Source organism: Mercenaria mercenaria, chromosome 5 (genome assembly GCF_021730395.1).
Source record: "Mercenaria mercenaria strain notata chromosome 5, MADL_Memer_1, whole genome shotgun sequence".
NCBI lineage: Eukaryota > Metazoa > Mollusca > Bivalvia > Venerida > Veneridae > Mercenaria > Mercenaria mercenaria.
The window spans coordinates 15,230,695-15,254,321 of record NC_069365.1 but is presented as its reverse complement, the minus strand read 5'-3'; the positions used below and the strand labels follow the sequence as shown (position 1 = coordinate 15,254,321).

The 23,627-nt window shown below is 37.1% G+C and overlaps 2 protein-coding genes across 2 annotated transcripts; both read right to left on the bottom strand.

Annotated features, from left to right (window-relative positions):
• Positions 1–3,077: 3,077 nt before the first annotated feature.
• Positions 3,078–12,150, bottom strand: LOC123558796 (heat shock 70 kDa protein 12B-like). Its single transcript, XM_045350654.2, has 5 exons — positions 11,388–12,150; positions 10,628–10,746; positions 8,098–8,319; positions 7,472–7,598; positions 3,078–4,876 (listed from the first exon to the last, which is right to left on the bottom strand). The coding sequence occupies exons 1-5, from the start codon at positions 11,560–11,562 to the stop codon at positions 3,798–3,800; spliced, it is 1,722 nt and encodes a 573-aa protein (XP_045206589.2). The 5' UTR covers positions 11,563–12,150; the 3' UTR covers positions 3,078–3,797.
• Positions 12,151–14,478: 2,328 nt separating this feature from the next.
• LOC123556527 (gem-associated protein 8-like) lies at positions 14,479–22,118 on the bottom strand. Its single transcript, XM_045347302.2, has 3 exons — positions 21,265–22,118; positions 20,441–20,506; positions 14,479–19,372 (listed from the first exon to the last, which is right to left on the bottom strand). The coding sequence occupies exons 1-3, from the start codon at positions 22,112–22,114 to the stop codon at positions 19,161–19,163; spliced, it is 1,128 nt and encodes a 375-aa protein (XP_045203237.2). The 5' UTR covers positions 22,115–22,118; the 3' UTR covers positions 14,479–19,160.
• Between the last annotated feature and the right edge of the window lie 1,509 nt (positions 22,119–23,627).

The window sequence follows — 23,627 nt, the reverse complement described above, 5'->3', positions numbered from 1 at the left end:
TATGATCTAATGATTTTTTTAGGACGGATAAGACTTCACAATAAGACACAGAACGGTATCCACTTGATTGCGTTGCGTAGCGACCCACTGGAAACTGCGTTGCATTAGGTTTTCGGCCGAATTTTCAGAAACAAACACGAATAATCAGACTGTGAAAATACACACGCTTTGTTTTAAGAGGTACCCCTTTTGGTTATAATGCAGTAATTCGGTCCAAAATGTGCTTCCGTGGTGTAGAAAAAAGTCCCTAATAAATAAATCCTAATTTTTCGATTTTTCGCGCATTTGCGGGTAAATCGGGGGCCATATGGGCATTATTTCACTCGTGGAATGAATTTTACATAAAACAGGACACGTTTCATGCTAATACTCGCATGTTTTCGAGTTGTTTACTTGAAAACGAAAGTAGGGTGTTTATTCTGCGGACCGCTTTCTGAAATGCGGCAATATGAGGGTACCTGACTTCAGTTGACTTGCATTTCACTGCATACTATTCAACACCCCTTTTTCTTTTCGTTTTCTTGAAGCAAATGTATGGCTATCTTGTGGAAAATAGGTCTACGACGGAGTGAAAATCTAGAAACTGTAACAAAATTGGTCTGAAGTAGCTGAATTTTATATGAAACAAAGAACAAATTCTTTTATTGGTATATAGCCTTTACTAGTCCCAATCCGTGACTCTAGTTACCTCCCCTGACGGTCCGTCCACAGAGTCTGAAATGAAAAGAAAGTGACAATTACGTCACGAGTTGGACTACCCCTTTACATAAAAAGTGTTTTGATAACTACTTGTTCCCAATAAACACATAAATTTGTGCTTCATGTGCACCCTTCGTTTTCATTCGATTCGTTATTTAACGGGTAGAAATTCCTTTATAGTAAATCATACTTACAAGACCGGAAATTTACAGTATCGGCCATATTTCGCCATCTGATCTGCATACATATAATTTTTTTTCAATCAATGTGCACTGTAGCTTATCTTCGTAAAACTGGTCAAAGAATTATGTACTGAGACTCTGAGTATCTAGTTTTTGATAGATATGTTTTGGTAAAATTTAGATCATAGAAATCTATGCGACATCAACAGGGCAGTTCTCTACTGTACTCTGTTGCCAGTGCTGTAACAGATTTGTGCACAGCGAACGTTAACATTCAGTCCAATCCACGGGTACAGTACGCAACATTTAGGCTTACCTCTTTTCATTCTGTTCTCATCCGCGACCATGTGCTTTTCAAGAATTATGACGTCAGCAAAATCGTCATATATCAAAATCGCACGCTTATTGCAGACCTGGGGCGGTCGTCTGCGCATGTCGGGAACTGGTTATCAATTGAACTGTACGGCAAAAACACGCAAATTATTAGATTATTGCATGTCCGCACACATTTAATGTACAATATAGAATTTACTGACTAAAGATTATGATTAGAATTACCGTGGTTACAAAATATATACATTATAGGCTTGAATCCGGTATATACTGGAGTCTGTAATTTATGGCACGCGCTTAAGGTACATGTATTTTTTAGTCACGGTCTATATCACATAATGCGCTTTTTACAGGTATTGGCCGGTGTGTCTGTGAGTGGAAATGTTTTTTTTTTTGAGGTTTTAATGCGTTTGTTACCAAAAATATTACAAAAGTTCAACATTTGATTCATGAATGAAATGCTTTTAAACGAACTTATCTTATGCTTGTCAAGTTTTGTGCCGGTTGAAGATCAGGTTCACGTGCACTAAAGGATCCTCGGTGCAAATAAATTTACTCCCACCATTTGTCTTATGAAATTAATTAGTTTGAAATTGATAAAATCTGTTTGATTAATAAACCATTACAGTCAGCGTAATGTTAAATACACCCTTACGATAACATTGCATCTTTTTTTTTCAACAGAATGAAATTAAAACAAGAACTTAATAGCAAATTTAGACGTAGAATTTTCAGTTTTCATCTCTTTTTTGTGAACTCATTTTCTGTCGCGCAGGCATTTTTCCTCCGGATGTAACGTGTAATTCACAATATTAACCGTGCAATTATTTCTTACATATTTAGACAAATATGTTGGTATTAACATATCAAAATTTCAATAAGGCAGCATTTCTGTATGAAGTGCGAGCAGTCAGTTTGAAAGGTACACAGTGCTCCTTGAGGTCGTTTTACCCCTATTGCCAATACCAGCGCTTAAAGCATCTGGTACGCCCAGACGAGCTGCATATAGAGGTTCAATGGTGCCATCATATACTATTTAAGAAAGAAATACTACACACTAGCCTACCCATAGAGCCTAACCAACAAGTGCGTTTGTTAAACAAACTTTGGAGATATAAATATTAAAATGTAAAACCTTTTATAAAAATTTAAGAACTATCACCTGCTGTTTTCGCATGATAAACAGTTACAAATTGTATCAGAAATTTAAAACAATGCCGCGAAATCTCTGAAATACAGTGTCTTAAAATTTTTTTAATATGTCAAGTGATTTACTTTCGCGTAGTTCTAACGGCAGTTCATTCCAAAGTTTTGGACCAATAGTACAGAAACTTCATTTGAATGTTTGCACTTGTTGTATGGAACAACATAACGACATTCAGAATTTTCAGACGGTCTCAAACCTTGTCTACTAGGAATATACTCTGTAAGCAATACTGTTAAATACAAAGGTGCTCTGCCAGTATGACAGCTATACATGAAAGAAAGTATCTTGAACTCAGTTCTTGCTTTCACCGGCAACAAATGTAAGTGGTACAATGCTTGTTTAGAACTGTCAAATTTTCTCCTGTTAAGGACAAGTTTTGCGCTCATGTTTTGAATACGTTGCATCTTACGCACCTCACAGTTAGCTACACCATACAGTATGACATTGCAATAATCCAGATGTGAAATAACTAGAGACAAAACTAAACTTTCAGTGGCTGCTTTTGTTAAGATGTTCTTAATTCGTAGATAATAATAAACAAAGGGCAGAAATTGTATTTAAGAATGACTAAAGCGAATGATATGCTCTGAAAATCAACACTTAATCTTGGGGATGTAGAAATGTTAAACAGTTTTTATTGCTTTAATTAAATAGCCTAGTTTTAAAGACATATTTTAATTTGAAAAAAACTTTCAAATGTATATAGGGTATACATTTTGTATTAAAGTCTCTGTAACATAAAGTAGTTTGTCAGTTACCGAACTGCAAATGACTATATTTGGAGAAAAAAACAACAACAAAAAACACCAATATGAAAGCTGTTGAGCAAACTGTTTGAATAATCGAAGGTTTCAAGTGTTCAAACATAGAAAATATATGGTAAGCGGCTTGAGACCATTTGAGCCCGAATGCTCGAGCAAACAGTGTTTTCACTATATATACTAAAATATAATAAGATGGCAACATTGACATACTGTGAACATCTGTCATGTAGCCAAGGTTTAGTTTCCATACTATCATCTAGGGCACACTCTCTTTTACTATAAGCACTAAATTGTTTTTTCTTCTTCTTTCTTTTATGAAAGCACTTTAAATTTCTCTTTTATGATGGGCTATAGCATTGTCTTACTGGACTTGTCTGTTTGTGACGGTCTATTAGGACGGTCATCAAATATTTTTTGGCGCACGCTATAATTGTGTTTGATATGACAGGTACTATAATCGTTTCTTTTATGACTTTCACTAGAACTGTCTTTAAACAATTCTTTTTATGACACCATTCTTAAGTAATATGGAACAGGAACTCTCGGAAGGTAATCACAAAAAACAAAACAAAAAAAACACCTTTTTCCTTTGGTCTTGATAATTGTATTCATTTAGTTGTATTCCATATTCTTTATAAAAACGTCTCTTTTTCCTTTCTTGAAGCCAAGTCTGAATGAAATTTCTGTCTCACCAAAAATGGAACAACGCTCAAAAACTTTATCATCTACCAAGCATCCGTATGGAAGTGGAACTGAAAATGAGGCTTCTTTATGGATCGTGCAATGGGATGTAAAAGCTGGAATGTCGTCTGCAGAGCCGCAAGAGTATATCTCAAAGCGCTGTTCCTTGTCTTCAGGTCGGAGTGGCTTATCCAGTTCTTTGACCTCGTGACCTGGTTTCAGTTTTGTGCCTGCTTTTACCAGAACATGGAAGTTTTCTGTGCACATTTTTAAACCGTTAATAGTCGTAAATTTTGCTCCACAATGTTTATTGTCGTCATATGGCACTGTTGACTTGATTCCATACGTCAGCGGGATGACACGTGATCGAATGAGGGACTTATTATATCCATACAAGACTGCGCCTTTCACTGCAAACATTTCACTACTTTGCGGAAATACCAATGTATATCTTTTTAAGCTAGACTGAAACATCTCTTTTACAATTCCACAGTTAACAAGACCACCAACAATGATCACGTGATCAAAGCTCTTGTCACTGACCACGCCCATCTGCATCAGTTGCTCTAGTTTTGCTACGACGCTGTTCACTACGTACGTATACATTCCTTTAGTCGCCTCTTCATCAATTTCTAAGCTTTCTCCGACCATTTTGAAGTGACCCCCGAAATTTGGTGACTTAATCAGCTCTGCAAGTTCATAAGCTCCATGTAGACCTTTGTTTTCAACAGCAGACGACAGCAAAGTAAGCGGTATGTGTACCCGAAGTTCTGTTGTTTTCGAGTTTTCCGCCAACTTAGATGCTTCATAGTTCCGGACAAGTTTGTACCATTCGCGAAGGTCTTGTTTTACGAAGTCATCAATAGACCGGGTACCAAAAAGAAGTGAAAGGTAGGATTTAAAGCAGTTGTCGACGTTTATCGCGCCCCAGTCTCCACCGCACGGGGAGTGTAAGGCTTCTACAGTGCCATCACCCTGTGATTCATGAGCCACGATGTCTGCTGTCCCTCCTAAAATAAGAAATAAATAATAAAATGGCTAAAAGTCTGTTCGTGATTAACTAGAGTTGTCGCAGGAGTGACGAATTATACCCCCACAATTTAGCCTTGTCACAGAACTAAGCCAATGTTAAAGCCGAACTTGCTTGACCTTAAACCTACTGACCTCAAAATCAATACAGGTCATCTGCTGGTCATGATCAACCTCCCTATGAAGTTTCATGATCCTCGGCCCAAGCGTTCTCAAGTTATTGTCCAGAAAAGGTTTAAATGTTCCGGGTCACTCTGACCTTTGGAACTCAAAATTAATAGGGGTCATCTGCTGGTCATGACCAACCTCACTATGAAGTTTCGTGATCCTAGTCCAAAGTGTTCTTAAGTTATTGTCCGAAAACCGTTTTAAATGTTCCAGGTCACTGTGACCTTGACTTGTGACCTACTGACTTCAAAATCATAAGGGGTCATCTGCTGGTTATAACCAAACTCCATATCAATTTTTATGATCCTAGGCCCAAGCGTTCTTAAGTTATCATCTGGAAACCGTTTAAATGTTTTGTGTCATTCTGTTCGTGATTAACTAGAGTTGTCACAGGAGTGACGAATTATACCCCCATAATTTAGCATTGTCACAGAACTAAGCCAATGTTAAAGCCGAACTTGCTTGACCTTATACCTACTGACCTCAAAATCAATACAGGCCATCTGCTGGTCATGATCAACCTCCCTATGAAGTTTCATGATCCTAGACCCAAGCGTTCTCAAGTTATCAACCAGAAACAGTATAACTGTTCCGAAGCACTGTGACCTTGACCTTTGACCTACTGACCTCAAAGTCGAATCTGACCTGTATTTCATGATGTTACACCTGTGTACAAAAATTTATGATCCTAGGCCCAAGCGTTCTCAAGTTATCATCCGGAAACCGTTTTACTGTTCAGGGTCACTGTGACCTTGACGTTTGACCTACTGACCCCAAAGTCGAACTTGACCTGTATTTTATCATGTTACACCTGTGTACAAAAAATATGATCCTAGACCCAAGCGTTCTCAAGTTATCATCCGGAAACCGTTTAACTGTTCAGTGTCATTGTGACCTGGGCCTTTGACCTACTGACCCCAAAGGCGAACTTGACCTGTATTTTCTGATGTTACATCCGTGTACCAAAAATTATTTAAATCTGTTAAGCCTTTCATGAGTTATCGTCCGGAAACCATGAAAACTAACGGACCGACCGACCGACATGCTCTCTCCTATATAGCCCCCAAACTTCGTTTTGTAGGGGTTTAAAAATAGGTCTGCACCTTCGGACCATTTTTCTGTACAGTATAGAATGTGTTTTAACACTTTCAAATTCCAAGAATAATAATTAAAATTGTAGCTCAGTCAAGTTTTTTAAATGAGCTTATGAATATTACTGGTGGCATTTTTGTGCGTAAAAAAGAAACAGTTTTAAAGCTGAAAATTTACTTATAATAAAAAGTTCGCATGCTTGATTTTATAATAAAATTATGTACCATTGTCATACTGGCCTGCGGGGAAAAAAGTCACTTTATAAAAACAAAGGTAAATTAAAATCCTTCAGATATATTTAAAAAATATTATTAATCAATAACTAATAAAATAGCCAAAATACACACACTTTGACATTTACATAAATACCCAATTCAAATTTTCCATTAGTTTAACTTGACTTATATATCATATCATACAGAACCCTGTTTCCGCCACCGACTTGCCGACCTGCACGACACGCTATCTTCAAGTTGTCTTGCTATAAATCAACCGCGAAAAGTAGAAAACTTGAAGTTTTTGACACTAACTTCGACTTCTCGGCCCGAAATTTAGCATGAAAGTAGAAAGTAGAGCCCATTTTGGCTTTTCGCGGTAACAAAATATCTTGAAGGTTTGCAGTTTTTCACGCGACATTTGTCGTGCAAACTTCGACTTGTCGATTCAACATTTAAAGCGAAACTTTGGCAGAAGTTTTAGTTTTTAATTTCTACTTTTCGTCTCAGATCGTCTCTCCGGGAGATGTGGATCTTTCACCGAAGCCTGGAAAAAACAGGGCGGGATGATCCCGGTACGTTCAAGTCAGAATTTTCAAGTTATGTACTGATTAGCGGTGAAAGTGACACCGCGAACCCTCGATGATATTGCCACAGAAAGACAACGCGAATCTAAAGCGATAATATCGACCAAGAGCTACGGCGAAAACTTGAAAATATCCTGGTCAAATTTCGACTTTTCGCGGTTTTATATGGGTCGACAAGTTGACGTTTGCACGAAAATTGTCGCTTGAAAAAACATCATCTGTTTAACTTTCCGATGTATTAACTTACCGCGAGATTTAAATTTCCACTTTTCGACCTAAAATTCGGATCGGCAAGTCTTACTTGCGCGACAATAGTCGGGTCAAAAACTTCAAGTTTTCTTTTTTCCGGTGAATTTACAGCACGTCGAGTTGAAATTTGAATGCCTAATTTCAAGTTGTCGCGTGTCTAGCAGGTCGGCAAAGCGATGGCGGAAACAGGATTCCGTAATAACTGTAGAATGTCCAGAAGGGCAACTATGAGTTGGGCAGGGTTTTTATAGATACTCGCACTTACCTCCAAGGTCCACTGTAATATATCGTGTTCCTTTGTTTTTGATCCCGCTAATATTTTCGTGTAAACACCATAAGGAACTTGTCTCTGATTCAAACGCCATTGTGAACTTCTCTGACCTAAGGCCTGCCTAAAATGACAACATTTACAAACATCTTAACATGTTAACGTGTAGCATGACAACATTTACAAACAGGATAACATGAAAACGTTTACAAATAGCCTAACATGACAATATTATAAACACCTTAACATGACAAAATTTCATATAATACTTATTATTCGCTAAATGTAGAAATTAACTGCAATTAGAACTGCAGTCACAATTGAATACAACAATTTGTTATTTTTAAGCTAAAATACATTATATTAGTACTTATTCACACAAACGTGTTCATTTTGCGTTTTCGAAAATTCAGTGTAGCATTTACTCGTGTCTCAAAAACTTGTTTGTTTCAGTGTAAGATCGAAATATCTTTCACTAAGTGACTGAAATACTGTTGAAAAACGGCGTTAATTAAACTCAAAACAAACAAACAAACAAAGTGAACAACGTATGCACTATTTTTTACGAGTGGCGTAACCACGACAGAACATGTAAGATATGGTATTCATGAGTTGAAAGATACCTTTAATGCCACCTCCCTCATCAGCCATTTTGCCCTGTCGTCAAATATAGCAGGAACTAGCAGAACGAAGAATGCGTCATCCTCGCTGTAAGTGTCGGAAAATCGGTTTACTGTGCGCATCACGTGATTTTTGAGGTAGAGCAGTGACATCACCAATAGGTCGTATACGGAAGCACTGTGCTGACCGGAAATATCTTGGACTTTGGTCGCTTTACTAAGTGTCTGAAAAAGAATATTTAAGCATGTAGATTATCTAGAAAGATAATTTCCATAAATTCTACTTTCCATGCACATGATTCAAACTTGTACAAAACAGAATAAAACATAACAAGAGATCACAGAGTGATCTTGGCGCCCACCAATGTGCCATTTTTGAGTGTTCCAAATTTCAAGACTTACTGACTAGCTCAAGGTCAAATTTCATTTCCAAACACAACACTGTGCATGTGGTCCAAATTCGAAAGCTGTAGCTTGAGAAATGTGAAAGTAGGTCACTAGGTCAATGTCAAGGTCAAAGTTTGTTTCGGTACACAATCCTATGCATGTGGTCTAAATTGAAGCCTGTAGCTACAGAAATGTGAAAGTAGGTCACTAGGTCAATCTTAAGGTCAAAGTTCATTTCGGTACACAAAACTATGCAAGTGGTCCAAATTTGAAGGCTGTAGCTTGAGAAATGTAAATGTAGGTCACTAGGTCAAAATCAAGGTCAAATTTTATTTACGAAAACAAAACTATGCAAGTGGTCCAAATTTGAAGCATGTACCTTAAAGATGTGAAAGTAGGTCACTAGGTCAATGTAAAGGTCAAAGTTCATTTCGGTACACAAAACTATGCATGTGGTCCAAATTTGAAGGCTGTAGCTTGAGAAATGTAAAAGTAGGTCACTAGGTCAAAATCAAGGTCAAATTTTATTTTGGAATACAAAACTATGCATGTGGTCCAAATTTGAAGCCTGTACCTTCAAAAATGTGAAAGTAGGTCACTAGGTCAATGTGAAGGTCAAAGTTTTTTTCGGTACACAAAACTATGCATGTGGTCCAAATTTGAAGGCTGTAGATTGAGAAATGTGAAAGTAGGTCACTAGGTCAAAATCAATGTCAAATTTCATTTTGAAACACGGAACTATGCATATGGTCCAAATTTGACGCCTGTACCTTCAAAAATGTGAAAGTAGGTCACTAGGTCAAAATCAAGGTCAAAGTTTTTTCCAGTGCACAAAACTACGCATGTGGTCCAAATTTGAAGGCTGTTGCTACAGAAATGTGAAAGTAGGTCACTAGGTCAAAATCAAGGTCAACTCATGTCAAGGTTCATCTTGCCACTCAAAAATATACATGTGGTCCAAATTTGAAGGCTGTAGCTACAGAAATGTGAAAGTAGGTCACTAGGTCAAAATCAAGGTCAACTCATGTCAAGGTTCATCTTGCCACTCTAAAATATACATGTGGTCCAAATTTGAATGTTGTAGTTATTGACAAGAACATTTTAAAAGCTTTTCCCTATATAAGTCTATATGAACCACGTGACCACCGGGGCGGGGCCATTTTTGACCCTAGGGGATAATTTGAACAAACTTGGTAGAGAACCACTAGATGATGCTACATTACAAGTATCAAAGCCCTAGGCTTTGTGGTTTGGACAAGAAGATTTTCAAAGTTTTTCCTTATATAAGTCTATGTAAACCATATGACCCCCAGGGCGGGGCCATATTTGACCCTTGGGGTATAATTTGAACAATCTTAGTTGAAGACCACTAGATGATGTCACATACAAAATATCAAAGCCCTAGGCCCTGTGGTTTTGGACAAGAGGTTATTCAAAGTTTTTCCCTATATAAGTCTATATAAACCATGTGACCCCCAGGGCGGGGCCATATTTGACCCTAGGGAAATAATTTGAATCATCTTGGTAGAGGACCACTAGATGATGCTTCAAACCAAATATCAAAGCCCTAGGCTCTGTGGTTTTGGACAAGAAGGTTTTCAAAGCCTTTCCCTATATAAATCTATGGAAAATATAGAAATAAACAAAGGGCCATAACTCACTCATAAATTGTTGAACCAGTCTGATTTTCAGGGGGACACAATTAGGGTACCAATACATCATTCTGACAAAGTTTGGTCAAAATCCCCCCAGTAGTTTCTGAGGAGATGCGATAACGAGAAATTGTCAACGGACGGACGGACGGACTGACGGAATGACGGACGGACGGACCACGGACGCAGAGTGATTTTAATAGCCCACCATCTGATGATGGTGGGCTAATAAAAGTATAGGCCTAAAGAAATATATCCAAAAATTATTTTCATTTTTTTTTCAAAATAGGGGAAAACAGCAACATATCAGAGATGACAATAAAAAGAAACATTCTGAGGCGAAATCGACTTCGGCCTGTTGACCCACTGAATCCCCTTTATTAATTGATGTTTTAGACTGCTTTTATTTACTCTCCTGTTTACGGTTCTGTCACCAAATCTAACAAACATAAATGTCAAGCGAAGTCACACGATAAAGATTATAAGAAGTTTACATGATTAAGATGAAGCGCCATCTTGAAGTTTCTGAATAATCTGTACGACATATCGTCTGCTTCACACAACTGGGAAAACTTGTCTTCTGCTTCCTGTCCATAGCTTACAAACTTTCCCGCTGAAACGAGGAGGAGATACTAAGAGATACTCTTAAACGTATTCATTATGTGTGTTTTCAGCAAATAAATGAGGAGGAAGGTCTTTGTACGCCATTTTTCTAGTTCATCACAAATACCACGACCAAAGTTTTTGTTTTTGTTTTTTTTTTGTCATTTAAAAACCAGAATGTTAAAGCAATGCTCTATTTTCTACTGGTTGTCTTTGGAACAAAAATGTCTCTTGTAAGACTGGTATTTGGTGTTATGAGAACAGTTAGTAAGCGTCCCCATCATTTATATACTTTTGTTCGTTAGTTTATTGTTTTAATTTATGTTTTACGAGAGAATTAGGAAATCACATTCTCACGGACGATGCAGGCCTTGACCCAAGCTACCCTTAATCTTGTCTAAGACTTTACGACTGAAGTCCTTATAGATTACAGCATAAGCCTAAAAGCTATATTTGAGACGGAAAAATTAAATAATAAAAATTCTGCATTTTACATATAATCCAACCTGTAGTATCATGTGCGCAGAAATTTCAGTAAGAGACTTTATCTTTCTCCTAGTTAGCAGTCGATGCCCGGAGTATTAAAAGTAGAAATTAGAAGACTTAAGTTGCTCTAAGTATTTTAACCGACAGTATGCAAAGAACACCTACCTTTGTTTAAAAGTATAGAGGTGGGCGTCTTAGTATTGGGTGGTCTTCCAGCAAAACTGCACGTGTTTATTTCATCAGGTTTGCACGTGAAAGAGAAGGCGTAACCGCTCTGTGTCGTGCCGATATCGATAGCAATAACCAACTTAGTGTCACTTGGCAGCATACTACCTTCCATTGACAGAATACTTCTAAAATAAAATTTCTAAGTTCGCGTTACACTATTCTATCCCTTTCATAAAAGTTTCTCCTTCATAGTGTGTCAAGTGTCGCTCATTTCAAGAAATATAATGTTTCCTTGTATCAGTGAGATATTTAAGTCACTATAAACCACAATAATTGTTACACTTCCTCCTTTTTTTTCTAGCTTGCAAATTACGCCCACCTTTTAGCGCGTACCTGTATAAGTAGATTTCTGCCTGTTAGAAACGGTCAACACTATTTTGAAAATTAAACAAAAAATGTCTTAAGTAATGTTATAGTCCAGTGACAATAAAAAAGGTATAAAATGTAATAGAAATGAAGTTAATCTGTTCAATTCAACTGATCTTGATCGGATATTAGGACAGCTGCCAATATACGTAATCCGATCACACTAAAAAAAGCCTATTAGTACAAAATTAGTGTATTCATTTAAATTGACATTATGTAAATGTTTAAACTTTAATTAACACGATCTAGAAATACATTGTACACTATACATTTATCCCGTACATACCGTTTACATATGCATATTTTTGCCTTATTTTTATAGTCAATAAATTATGCGGTTTTGATACAAAACTGATATAGCTGTAAATATGCATTGATCTAATCGATTCAAAATTTGTTCAGACCCTTGCGGGGAGTAGTGGATATATCAAACACTTCTTTTAATATAAAAAAGAACTCCACTTTATATTGCACGTATATATCACTTTTTTTAAACTACTTTTTTGGTTGAAACATATTTATGCATTAGTATGATGTTCTGCATTAAATGCCAAAAAGTTCTACAATTTTGAAGTAAGGTGTTTTGCATTTGAATACATGTAGACCTATGGACACTGTAAATTTCCATGTGGTTACATACTTTTGTTAGGCAATTCGGCATCCTGCATGGCTTTCGGTAAAAAGTGAAAATAGCCGAAATCGCATACCGAGAATCGTGTAAAACCTTAAATCTCCATTATAATTATTATTACCATTCCCGTTTAAGGCTTATCAAGTAACAGTTGACATCTGTATAGAAATAAAAAGGTGGGTGATCTTAATGTCTTGCAAAAAGTACTCAAACAGGACACAGCACTTTTTCCACTAAAACACTTGAAACTTTATTTTGTTAGATGTTATAACAGGATATACACCCGGACTTATATTTTGAAGTGGCTGTCTACAGAAACAAAGGACGCGTCAGCTAATGATGAATCCTGGTTAATCGATTACAAGAGGGCCATGATGGCCCTATATAGCTCACCTGAGTACCATTGCTCTTAATGATAAGATCAAGTTTTGACATAGATCACATAAGCATACACTTTAAATATCATCAGGATAAATGTTTTCTTGCAACAGTCCCTTTTGACCTACGGGTCACATACTAGTCAGAGCCAATCTCCATACCAAGTTTGAGGGTCGTTGGTTCAAACACTGCATTTTTGTACCAGCATGACTATTCCTTACTAAGGAAGACTTAAATAATACTTAAAACAAGTCTCAATAGATACTGCTGAGGTATATTCATTTACATAAACGGGAGGTAATTTGTCATCAGTTCAGTCAAAAGTTATCTACCCTGATTGTCTGAGTCCATCTGATGGCATAAATGACATTTCAAATCAGTATCTTGATTGGTTACTGAGATGCACCTATTTTAATTTGAAACAAAGGGAGGTAATTAGACATAAACAGTCCATAGTTATCTACCCCGACTGTCTCAGTCCAACTTAACGACAATAATGAAATTTCAAATGAGTCCTATAAATACTGAGATAAAGCCATTTTTATCAAAATCAGGGGAGGTAGTAATGCATTGGTATATGCCTGTAGAAGATACTGAGTACAAGCCTTTACAACAATATATTAGAAAAGTAAGTAAAAGTAGAAATTTCTTACCATAGAAGACATAAATAACATTTCAAACCAATCTCAATAATAGCTTATTCATTTACATAAAAAATAAAGGGAGATAATTTGTCATAAATTCAGTCAATATGTATCTTCAGTGATTGTTCGAGTCCATCTGATGTCATAAATAAAATTTCAGATCAGTATCTTTATTAGTTACGGAGATATACACATTTTAATTTGAAATAAAGGGAGGTAATCTGACATAAAATCAGTCCATATTACCTACCCTGATTGTCTGAATCCAACTAATGAAAATAATGAAATTTCAAATAAGTTCTATAAATACTTACTGATATAAATCCATTTTGATTAAAATCAGGGGAGGTAATCATATATAAATAACTCCAGAACCTATTATTGGATCTGACAGATTCATCATGGAATCCATGAGTTATAGGGGCAATAACCCATGATGGGATCTGGCCAGTTTTGGAAAGGAACTGAGATATTATGCCCATACAAGCTGAATGCATGTTTGATTCAAATCAAAGACAAAATGTGGTCTCTATTGTGTCACAAGGAAATTGTAGATGGATGGATGGACGGACGAAGGGTGATCGCAAAAGCTCAACCTGTCGCTATGGGACAGGTGAGCTAAAAACAAGAGCACCGCAATGCGGATCAGTATAAGCCCGAAGGTATGATCTTCGACCCCTAAGTGTGACCATGACCTTAAAGGCAGTCATCTGAAACATGCGCTCTGCAAGTCGTCTCGCTCTGGTGAACATTTGTGACAAGTTTCTTAAAAATCCATCAAGCAGTTCAAAAACTAAAGAGCGGACACGAAATAGTGTTACGACCATTGAACCCTAGGTGTGACCTTGACCTTGAATTGAGACATCCAAAAGATGCGCTGTGCAAGTCGTCTTGATGTGGTAAACATTCGTGTCAAGTTTCTTCAAACTTACTGGGAATGAGGTAAGAGTATACCTGGGAATAACATAGCATCTGTGCATTGTGATTAGTCAGTCATGTGAACAAACCCAAGAAGTGATTTTTTTTTTCAAAACTGAGATTTTTTACTGCATTTACAGTTTTTTATTATACATTTTGACAAAATTTGCAACAATTTGTGTATCGAAAAAAATGTTGTATCAACCAAATTTCTTCCGTCATGCCATTGATGTAAATGTGGTCATCGCATTCACACAAAAATAAACAAGAGGGTCATGATGACCCTGAATCGCTCACCTGAGTAATATGAGCCACAGGTTTAAAATGCCAAATTGATGCTAAAATATTAGGAAGTAGGTCAGTAGGTCACATTCATGGTCACTGAAAGTCAGTTTTAAGATCGGTGTGCAGAACTGTACATGTCATCCAAATTTCAGGGCTGTATCTTAAACAAGAGGGCCATGAAGGCCCTGTATTGCTCACCTGACCTATTGACCTAAAGATCATCAAGATCAACATTCTGACAAAGTTTCATTAAGATATGGTCATAAATGTAGCCTCTAAAGTGTTAACTAACTTTTCCTTTGATTTGACCCGGTGACCTAGCTTTTGCCTCCACATGACCCAGATTCAAACTTGACCTAAAGATCATCAAGATTAACATTCTGATTAAGTTTCATGAAGATATAGTCCTAAATGTGGCCTCTAGAGTGTTAACAAGATTTTCCTTTGATTTGACCTAGTGACCTAGTTTTTAAACCCACCTGACCCAGATTTAAATTGACCTATAGATCATTAAGACTAACATTCTGACCAAGTTTCATTAAGATATGATCATAAATGTGGCCACTACAGTGTTAACAAGCTTTTCCTTTGATTTGACCTGGTGACCTAGTTTTTGACCCCAGATGACCAAATATCAAACTCGTCTAAGATTTTATTGAGGGTAACGTTCTGACCAAGTTTCATTAAGACTGGGCCAAAATTGTGACCTCTAGAGTGTTCACAAGCTTTTCCTTTGATTTAACCTGGTGACCAAGTTTTTGACCCCACCTGACCCAGATTTGAACTTAACCTATGGATCATCAAGATTAACATTCTGACCAAGTTTCATTAAGATATGGTCATAAATGTGGCCTCTAGTGTTAACCAGCTTTTCCTTTGATCTGACCTAGTGACATAGTTTTTGACTCTGCATGACGCAGATTCAAACTGGACATTGAGATCATCAAGATTAACCTTCTGACCAAGTATCATGAAGATATAGTCATAAATGTGACCTCTACAGTGTTAACAAGCTTTTCCTTTGATTTGACCTGGTGACCTAGTTTTTGACCCAAGATGACTCAATACCAAACTCGTCAAAGATTTTATTGAGGATAACATTCTGACCAAGTTTCATTAAGATTGGACCAAAATTGTGACCTCTACAGTGTTAACAAGCTTTTCCTTTAATCTGACCTGGTGACCTAGTTTTTGACCTCAGAGGACCCAATATCAAACTCGTCCAAGATTTTATTGAGGATAACATTCTGACCAAGTTTCATTAAGATTGGGCCAAAATTGTGACCTCTACAGTGTTAACAAGCTTTTCATTTGATCTGACCTGGTGACCTAGTTTTTGACCCCAGATGACCCAATATCGAATTCGTCCAAGATTTTATTGAGGGTAACATTCTGACCAAGTTTCATTAAGATTGGGCCAATATTGCGACCTCTAGAGTGTTACAAGCTTTTCCTTTGATTTGACCTGGTGACCTAGTTTTTGACCCCAGATGACCCAATATCGAACTCATCCAAGATTTTATTGAGGGTAACATTCTAAGTTTCATTAAGACTGGGCCAAAATTGTGACCTCTAGAGTGTTAACAGTCAAATTGTTGACAACAGACTGACGGACGACGGACACGGCGATCACAAAAGCTCACCTTTGAGCACTTTGTGCTCAGGTGAGCTAAAAACAAGAAAGAAGGTCAGTAGGTCAAAGTCATGATCAAGTGATCCCTAATCCATTGGGGTTATCAGATAATTACAATTGAACAGTCTAGGAAATATGATCTGATGACTTTTTAAGTATTTATTCCTATATAACTCATATAACAAGTGACCCCCTGGGCTGGGCCTCTTTTCACCCCAGGGGCATAATTTGAACTATCTTGTTAGAGATCCACAGGCAATGCTACTTACCAAATATCAAAGGTCTAGGTCTTTTGGTTTTAGACAAGGAGATTTTTAAAGTTTTTTGCTATATAAGTCTATGTAAAACTTGTGACCCCCGGGGAGGGGCCTCTTTTCAACCCAGGGGCATAATTTGAACAATCTTCATAGAGGACCATAAGATGATGTCACATGCCAAATATTAAGGCTTGCGGTTTTGGACAATAAGATTTTTAAAGTTTCCTTTCGGTTGCCATGGCAACCAGAGTTCTGCATGGAATTAAATTCTTTGAACAGTTATGAAAGGGGACCACCCAAGGATCATTCCTGTGAAGTTTGGTGTAATTCTGCTCAGTGGTTTTCAAGAAGAAGATTTTTTTTACAAATTGTTGACGGCCGCACGACGCACATTGAGCAGTCAAAAAAGCTCACGATGAGCCTTCGGCTCAGATGAACTAATAGAGTATCACTATTCATATGTTTTTCGTCCGATATTTTGGTAGAACTAAGATAGTTCTTGAAAAATATGTAATTAGATATACATGTACATGTTTTGATTTATGGAACCTTACACACCACAATAATATAATGTAAGTCTATGGGAAAGCAATTGGTGGTCTCTAATCTCAAGGGTTCTAGAGTTACAGAGCAGACATGAAATGGCTAAGGAACAGACAGACAGACAGACACCGGCATCATAACATAATACGTCCCTTTAAGCGAATAAAATACACTATCATCATTTCAATAAGATGGTCAAGATGGCACCAGAGTAGTTCACAGGAGGTTAAAGAATTGGAATATCTGAAACTTTTATCACAACAAGAGCTGTCACTAATGGTGACAAATGCCCCAGCAGCACCTTTACCTTTGACCTGGTGACCCCAAAGTCAGTAGGGGTCGTGTACTCAATAAGTACTATCAGCATGTGAAGTTTGAAGGTCCTGGGTGCAGTGGTTCGCAAGTAAAGTGCCTTCATGCAAAAAGTTAACATTGGTCCCTGTGACCTTGACCTTTGACCTGGTGACCCCATATGTAAAATCTGAGTATTAAAGACACTTATAATCTTTAGACTTTTATTCATTTCATTCAGTATCAGAGTAATATTAACAAGGCTGATATCAGAAATAGATACTCTTAAATTAAAAATTTTAAAAAGTAGACATGAAATGAAATAAATTTCAGTATTTCAAAAACAACTGAGAGCGTAACAAGTGTAACAAGAAGCATACTGGTAACAGTGGACATTTTCCACATATACTTTATATACTCTTAGCAAAAGAGAAATAAAACTAGTATGCCCTTGACAGCATGTCGAAGTTAACTGTGTATGTAAATTTCAGTCTAAAATATAAAATGCCCTTTGACCTTAATGGTCCCATAAGGGTCATTTGCCTTTGTAAAGTTTCTCCCTTTATTGATTAGAACTCGTTTTATATTTGAATGCTACTTTGACCTTGACCTTTATACACCCTTATACTCTACCCTACTACATACACCCCCTCCATTTTAGAATTCGTCCTTGAATTCCAGGAGTTTGAACCTCTTTGGGACATTCCAAGGTGTCCATTCATATCTACTTGTGAGTTATTTATGTTGGGCGCCATATGTAACAGGTTGAAAATACTTCAGCCCTGACCGGGAATCGGACCCGGGACCTCTCACACCTAAGGGGGACACTCTACCACGTCGCTATAAAAGCTAGCTCAATAGCAAGGAAGTATAAGTGCACCCTTATACTCTACCCTACTACATATAACTGACCCTTTTTCACTGAGGATTCTAACGAGAAGCATTCCTTACAGTTTTTACAGCTATAAGCTAAAGCATTCTCCTGTTATTTATCAGCTTGCAGTATAATGACCTTAACCTGTTCACCACCAAAACAGTAGGTGTGACATCAGATACACCCAACCTGTCATGTTCATAAATCAGACAAAACAACAATGTAACAGAGCACCGACAATTTGTTATATGATTTATGCAATTTCACTTTTTTTATTGATGTGTTACATGTAATCCAGTAAATAAATTCACGAAAACATCTACCTCAGTGGCAAAAAGGTAACTCATACTCGGGGTAAATATATTCAATTTGCGAAAGTTGTGGAAACATACTAATATTTACACTTAAAACCATTCATTATAATCTCCCTTCCTCTGTAAACTACATTACTGATACTGATGGAAACCATACAAGCCTTATTGTCACTGTGGCCTTGACTTTTGTGCAACTAATCCCTAGAACTTTCAATAATTTCACTGTAGATATCTGATTCTTATGGAGTTAAAATGGGGCAAATTTTCAGATGAACATTACAATATCGAATTCATTCATACTAACAATGTCCATTAGTCTCTGAAATTAATTAAGGATTAGCCTTACATCTGAAGAAAAACAAACAAGAGCTGTGTTCGACTATTTCGATGCCGAATGGTGAAATTCGGCACATCTGAGGAAGCTTGACCTGCCACTGGAGTGTTTAATGACTCTAATGTTGATGAACACTTTTAGTAACAACAGAGATACTTTGTTACTGTGCCTGATTTATTTAAGGCACTTAAATGCACTTGGTCACCGGCAGAATATGGGAAGCGTAGTGAATGAACAAAATACTATCCGAAGACAACCCTAAGTGGCATATTAGGCCATGTTTTCGGCTGTTTTATGTCCACATTTCTATCATATGTCATCTGTAGAGCAGTTTCCATCCCATGAATCATGGCAGCTCCTTTTCCATATAGTAACTTCATTTCCGCTGTTCTTTTTGCACCAGGTCTTTCCTTAGGGGCCTCAACTGTAGGAGTTCTTGCTTCTGTTATTTTAACTGAAAAGTGCAAATATATTTATAAATATAATGGTAAAAGTCTGTCAAGTTCATTAATTGTACTGTTTTTAAGAATGCCACTGCCACTAGTGAAATTTAAAACTGGGGTTCATAAAAATAATCTAAAACAAGGTCATTAATACAGCACAAATTCATATTCACTGATAATTTTATGACATGTCTAACATTAATTAAAGCAAATGTCTTGTTTAACAAACAAGTGTGTTTGCCTAAAATAAATTACACAGTGAGAAATAAAGCTTTGTACGAAACTTACCTCACATTACGAAACTTGCAATGCCAAGTCTGTAACTGCACAGTAACTGATTCATTACAGACATATTAATTAATGTGCAAGGTCGTACATATAATGATGTATTAATCATTAATTATACATGAGTTGGAATAATAATATATGTCATGTGTTTACGAATCAGATAGAAATACCTGTTCCGAGGGCATGTGTGCACTGGGCAGTTAATGAGGCTTGCCGAATTACCACCCATGCACAGGTAGCCGAGGGATGGACATTTCCATCCGATTCATAAACACATGACTGATATTTTTTCTTGCATATCGTATAAATGTTAGCATTTTATTCTGGTAGATTATTTTTCTTGCATACCGTATTTTACAAATAACAGGTAGAAATACTTTCTTTGTAGCACTCTTTCTTATAATAGAGCATGGGAAATTAACGTCCATAAGCAGAAGTGACGTTATGATGTTTTGCGTTAAGCACAATAACAAAGTTCCACTTTAGTTTTATCGTTTGTAACGTAACGTTATGTTCTTATGGTAAACTATAGTATTTTGAATCGAGAAATATACTATAAGGAACGGAGAGAAACTATCAAAGTACCTGCTTTTTTCATATTTTTACATTTATCAGTATATTATCAGTGCATGAACCACTAGTTGTCATTAACAGCACGAGAGTCATCTGGCATGGGGGTGCCAGATGGGTCTTGCCGGCATGGGTAATAGCAATGGAAACGCCAGGCCGGTGTGCAAGAATGACCATAATAGGGAACATTTGTATTCATGGAATAAAATACTGTATATTACCATCCTCTACATTGATATGTTCTGGTTCAGCTGCTTCATCTTCCCTCTCTGCTTTCCTGGCTTCATCTACAACACAATAACAAATTTATAGATCAGGTAATTTCTTAATACAAATGCCTTTGGTTCAGCATGTTCAAAGATAACATCTCTTTCTGATGCCGATATTTTTATAATGTTATAAAACACAAGACAATGACAATGAAATTGTAAAGAACTAATAGAAGTCTCTCTATCTGTAAGACTTGTCTACTAACGTAAACACTTTATATCCTACGTGATCATTTTTTTAGAAAAAGAAATTCCATAAGTGTATCAACGATATAATTATTGTAAAATCATTAATATCTGTGGGGGAATATTTTTTGTGAATTTCATGGTTTCATCAATCCATCAAATTAAATCCCAACAAACAAACAAAAGTCCTACTCATTTATCTTCCTAAGTTGAAATCAATTAATTCAAATCCCCTTAAAATAGATGCTATGTACAAAGACAGGAAATTTAATGCCCGCAAATTAAATGACAACAGTTTACTCTGTTGAGAACTTACAGTACTGCCCCTATGTATTTTTACGACATAAAAAGGAATTTTACAATGCAAAAAAGGATACAACAGCATTTATATATAATACACATACATGTATGTCACATACCCTTTTTGAAGACATGCTTTCAGTCAACATGTTGTTTGGTTGACCTACCTGAAAGTAATATTGACGTTCAACTACAATACTGTCCCTCCACTGTCAATATTATATTCAGGCAGTTCCACAAAACTGCACATTGACCTTAACATTAGCTTATAAATGTAAATGAAAACTCACCTCTCTCTTTCCTATGTGCCTGAGTCTTTGCGAAGAAATCGATCATGTCCTGGGTAATTTCCATTTGGAATTCCTCACTTGTCTCAGTCTGCGTTTCGCATGAAGTCACTTCACTGGAACTTGCCGACTTCGGTTTACGCTGTTTTGCTTTTCTCTTTCTATGACGAGTTTTACTCACTGGACTAGCACCATTTGAATTTCTTCTCACATTTAAATTTTTGTTTGTATCATGCTGGTAATATGTATAGGGATGATTCCAGGACGTCATATACATAGAGTTCGGATACTGAAATGTTTCTGAGAAAGGATCACCTGGGTGGAACCTGTGACCTCCTGAGGTACTTGCTGTCCTTGCAGATTTTTTTCTTAGTTTCTCACAGACCTGAGTGTGTTTTTGACACCATGACATCACTTGATTATAATGTTGCCAGTAGGCTTTGAAACAATCATTATTATACCAGTCACTACTGAAATCTAGGCCTAATAAGCTGCATTTCACTTTTCCTTTATCACTTGTGTTTGTTTCTGCATTATTCCTACACCCTTCCTCTCTTCCATATGCATCACTAGATGAGCTATCACCTACTTGTGATGCATTGTCCTCTAGTGCTGTCACATCTGTAAGATCTACACTAATATTAGTAAGTTTTCTTCCAGGACGTTCAACATCGGATTCCTCAGCAAGATCTGCTGAGCTTGTTGAGGTTAAACTGGACTCTGATGCCTCGGTACTGTTTGTACTTTGACCTGTCATACTTTCCGATGACGCTTCTCCAGTGTCTGTGTCTTCTGTCTCTGCCTGAGACAACATTTCTTGATCTGATCCTGCTGTTTGTGCTCTTTTTGCCATCTCTAAAACAGATAGTGGTAAAAATAATTTCTTGCATGTCTTGCAGTATAACAACAATTATATGGTCAAACAATGATAATTCAATGCTACTAAAAGCGTATTGACAGAAAAACAGCGTAACTCTACTTTTGTATTTTCAAAACATTTTAACAAGTTTTGTTTGGTTGTTTTGGGTGTAACGGCGGGCAGTTAACCTAACCAGTGTTCCTGGATTCTGTACCAGTACAAACCTTTTCTCCGCAAGTAACTGCCAACTTCCCCACATGAATCAGAGGTGGAGGACTAATTATTTCAGACACAATGTCGTTTATCAAATAGTCACGGAGAACATACACGTCCCGCCCGAGGATCAAACTCACGACCGACTCTCTACCTTCTAAGCGAAGCGGGTTTAACAAGTTTTGATTAATTTTGTTTTCAAGCATCTCCTGGGTGCTATAGTTTTAGAGAAATCTAGTCATTTGTTTCAAATGTTTGCCATCATAACCATATTTCATTTTAAGTAATGGAATATACAAGGACTACATGTTTGATTGTGTCTATGCTGTTTCTAAAGGGTGATTTCTCAGTGCAACTACAGCGAGTTATCTGAAAGGAAGTGGCCAAGGATCAGGTAACTAGACCTTGAGAATTGAGGTCTGGTAATCAATAGATATGTACTGTAATGTACTGTTTTCCTAGTGTATCAGGTAATTGCTGGTAAAAGTTATGATAAGGCGTAAAATAAAATTCTTCGTTTCCGGTATCCCGACCTTCCCTAAATTTTTGGCCTGACCCTAAATGTTTTATGGCCTTGGAGAATATTTTTTTTCAACTTTCTAACAGAAAGTTGCAAAACTGCACTTTCTATGCTTTAAACATGGTCAGTGATGTTAGAAATCAACTTACAGCGCCTTGACCTTTGACCTTGACCTCTGACCTGGTGACCCCAAAGTCAATAGGGGTTGTGTATTCAATAAGTACTATCAGCATCATGTGAAGTTGGAAGGTCCTGGGTGCAGTGGTTCAAGCGTAAAGTGCCTTCATGCAAAAAGTTAACGTTGGCCCCTGTGACCTTGACCCTTGCCCTGGTGATCCCAAAGTCAGTAGGGGACGTGTACTCAATAAGTATTATCAGCACGTGAAGTTTGAAGGCCCTGGGTGCAGTGGTTCGCGAGTAAAGTGCCTTAATGCAAAAAGTTAACATTGGCCCGTGACCATGACCTTTGACCTGGTGACCCCAAAGTCAGTAGGGGTCGTGTACTCAATAAGTACTATCAGAGTACTATCAGCATGTGAAGTTTGAAGGTCCTGGGTGCAGTGGTTCGTGAGTAAAGTGCCTTCATGCAAAAAGTTAACATTGGTCCCTGTGACCTTGACCTTTGACCTGGTGACCCCATATGTAAAACTAAAATGCCTCCCTTCGGGGGCATAAAAATATTCCAAAAATAAATAAAATTCAGACCTACCTACCCTAATTTTTTTGAGCATGTTACCGGAAACAAAGAATTTTTGTTTTTAGGCCTTAATTAAT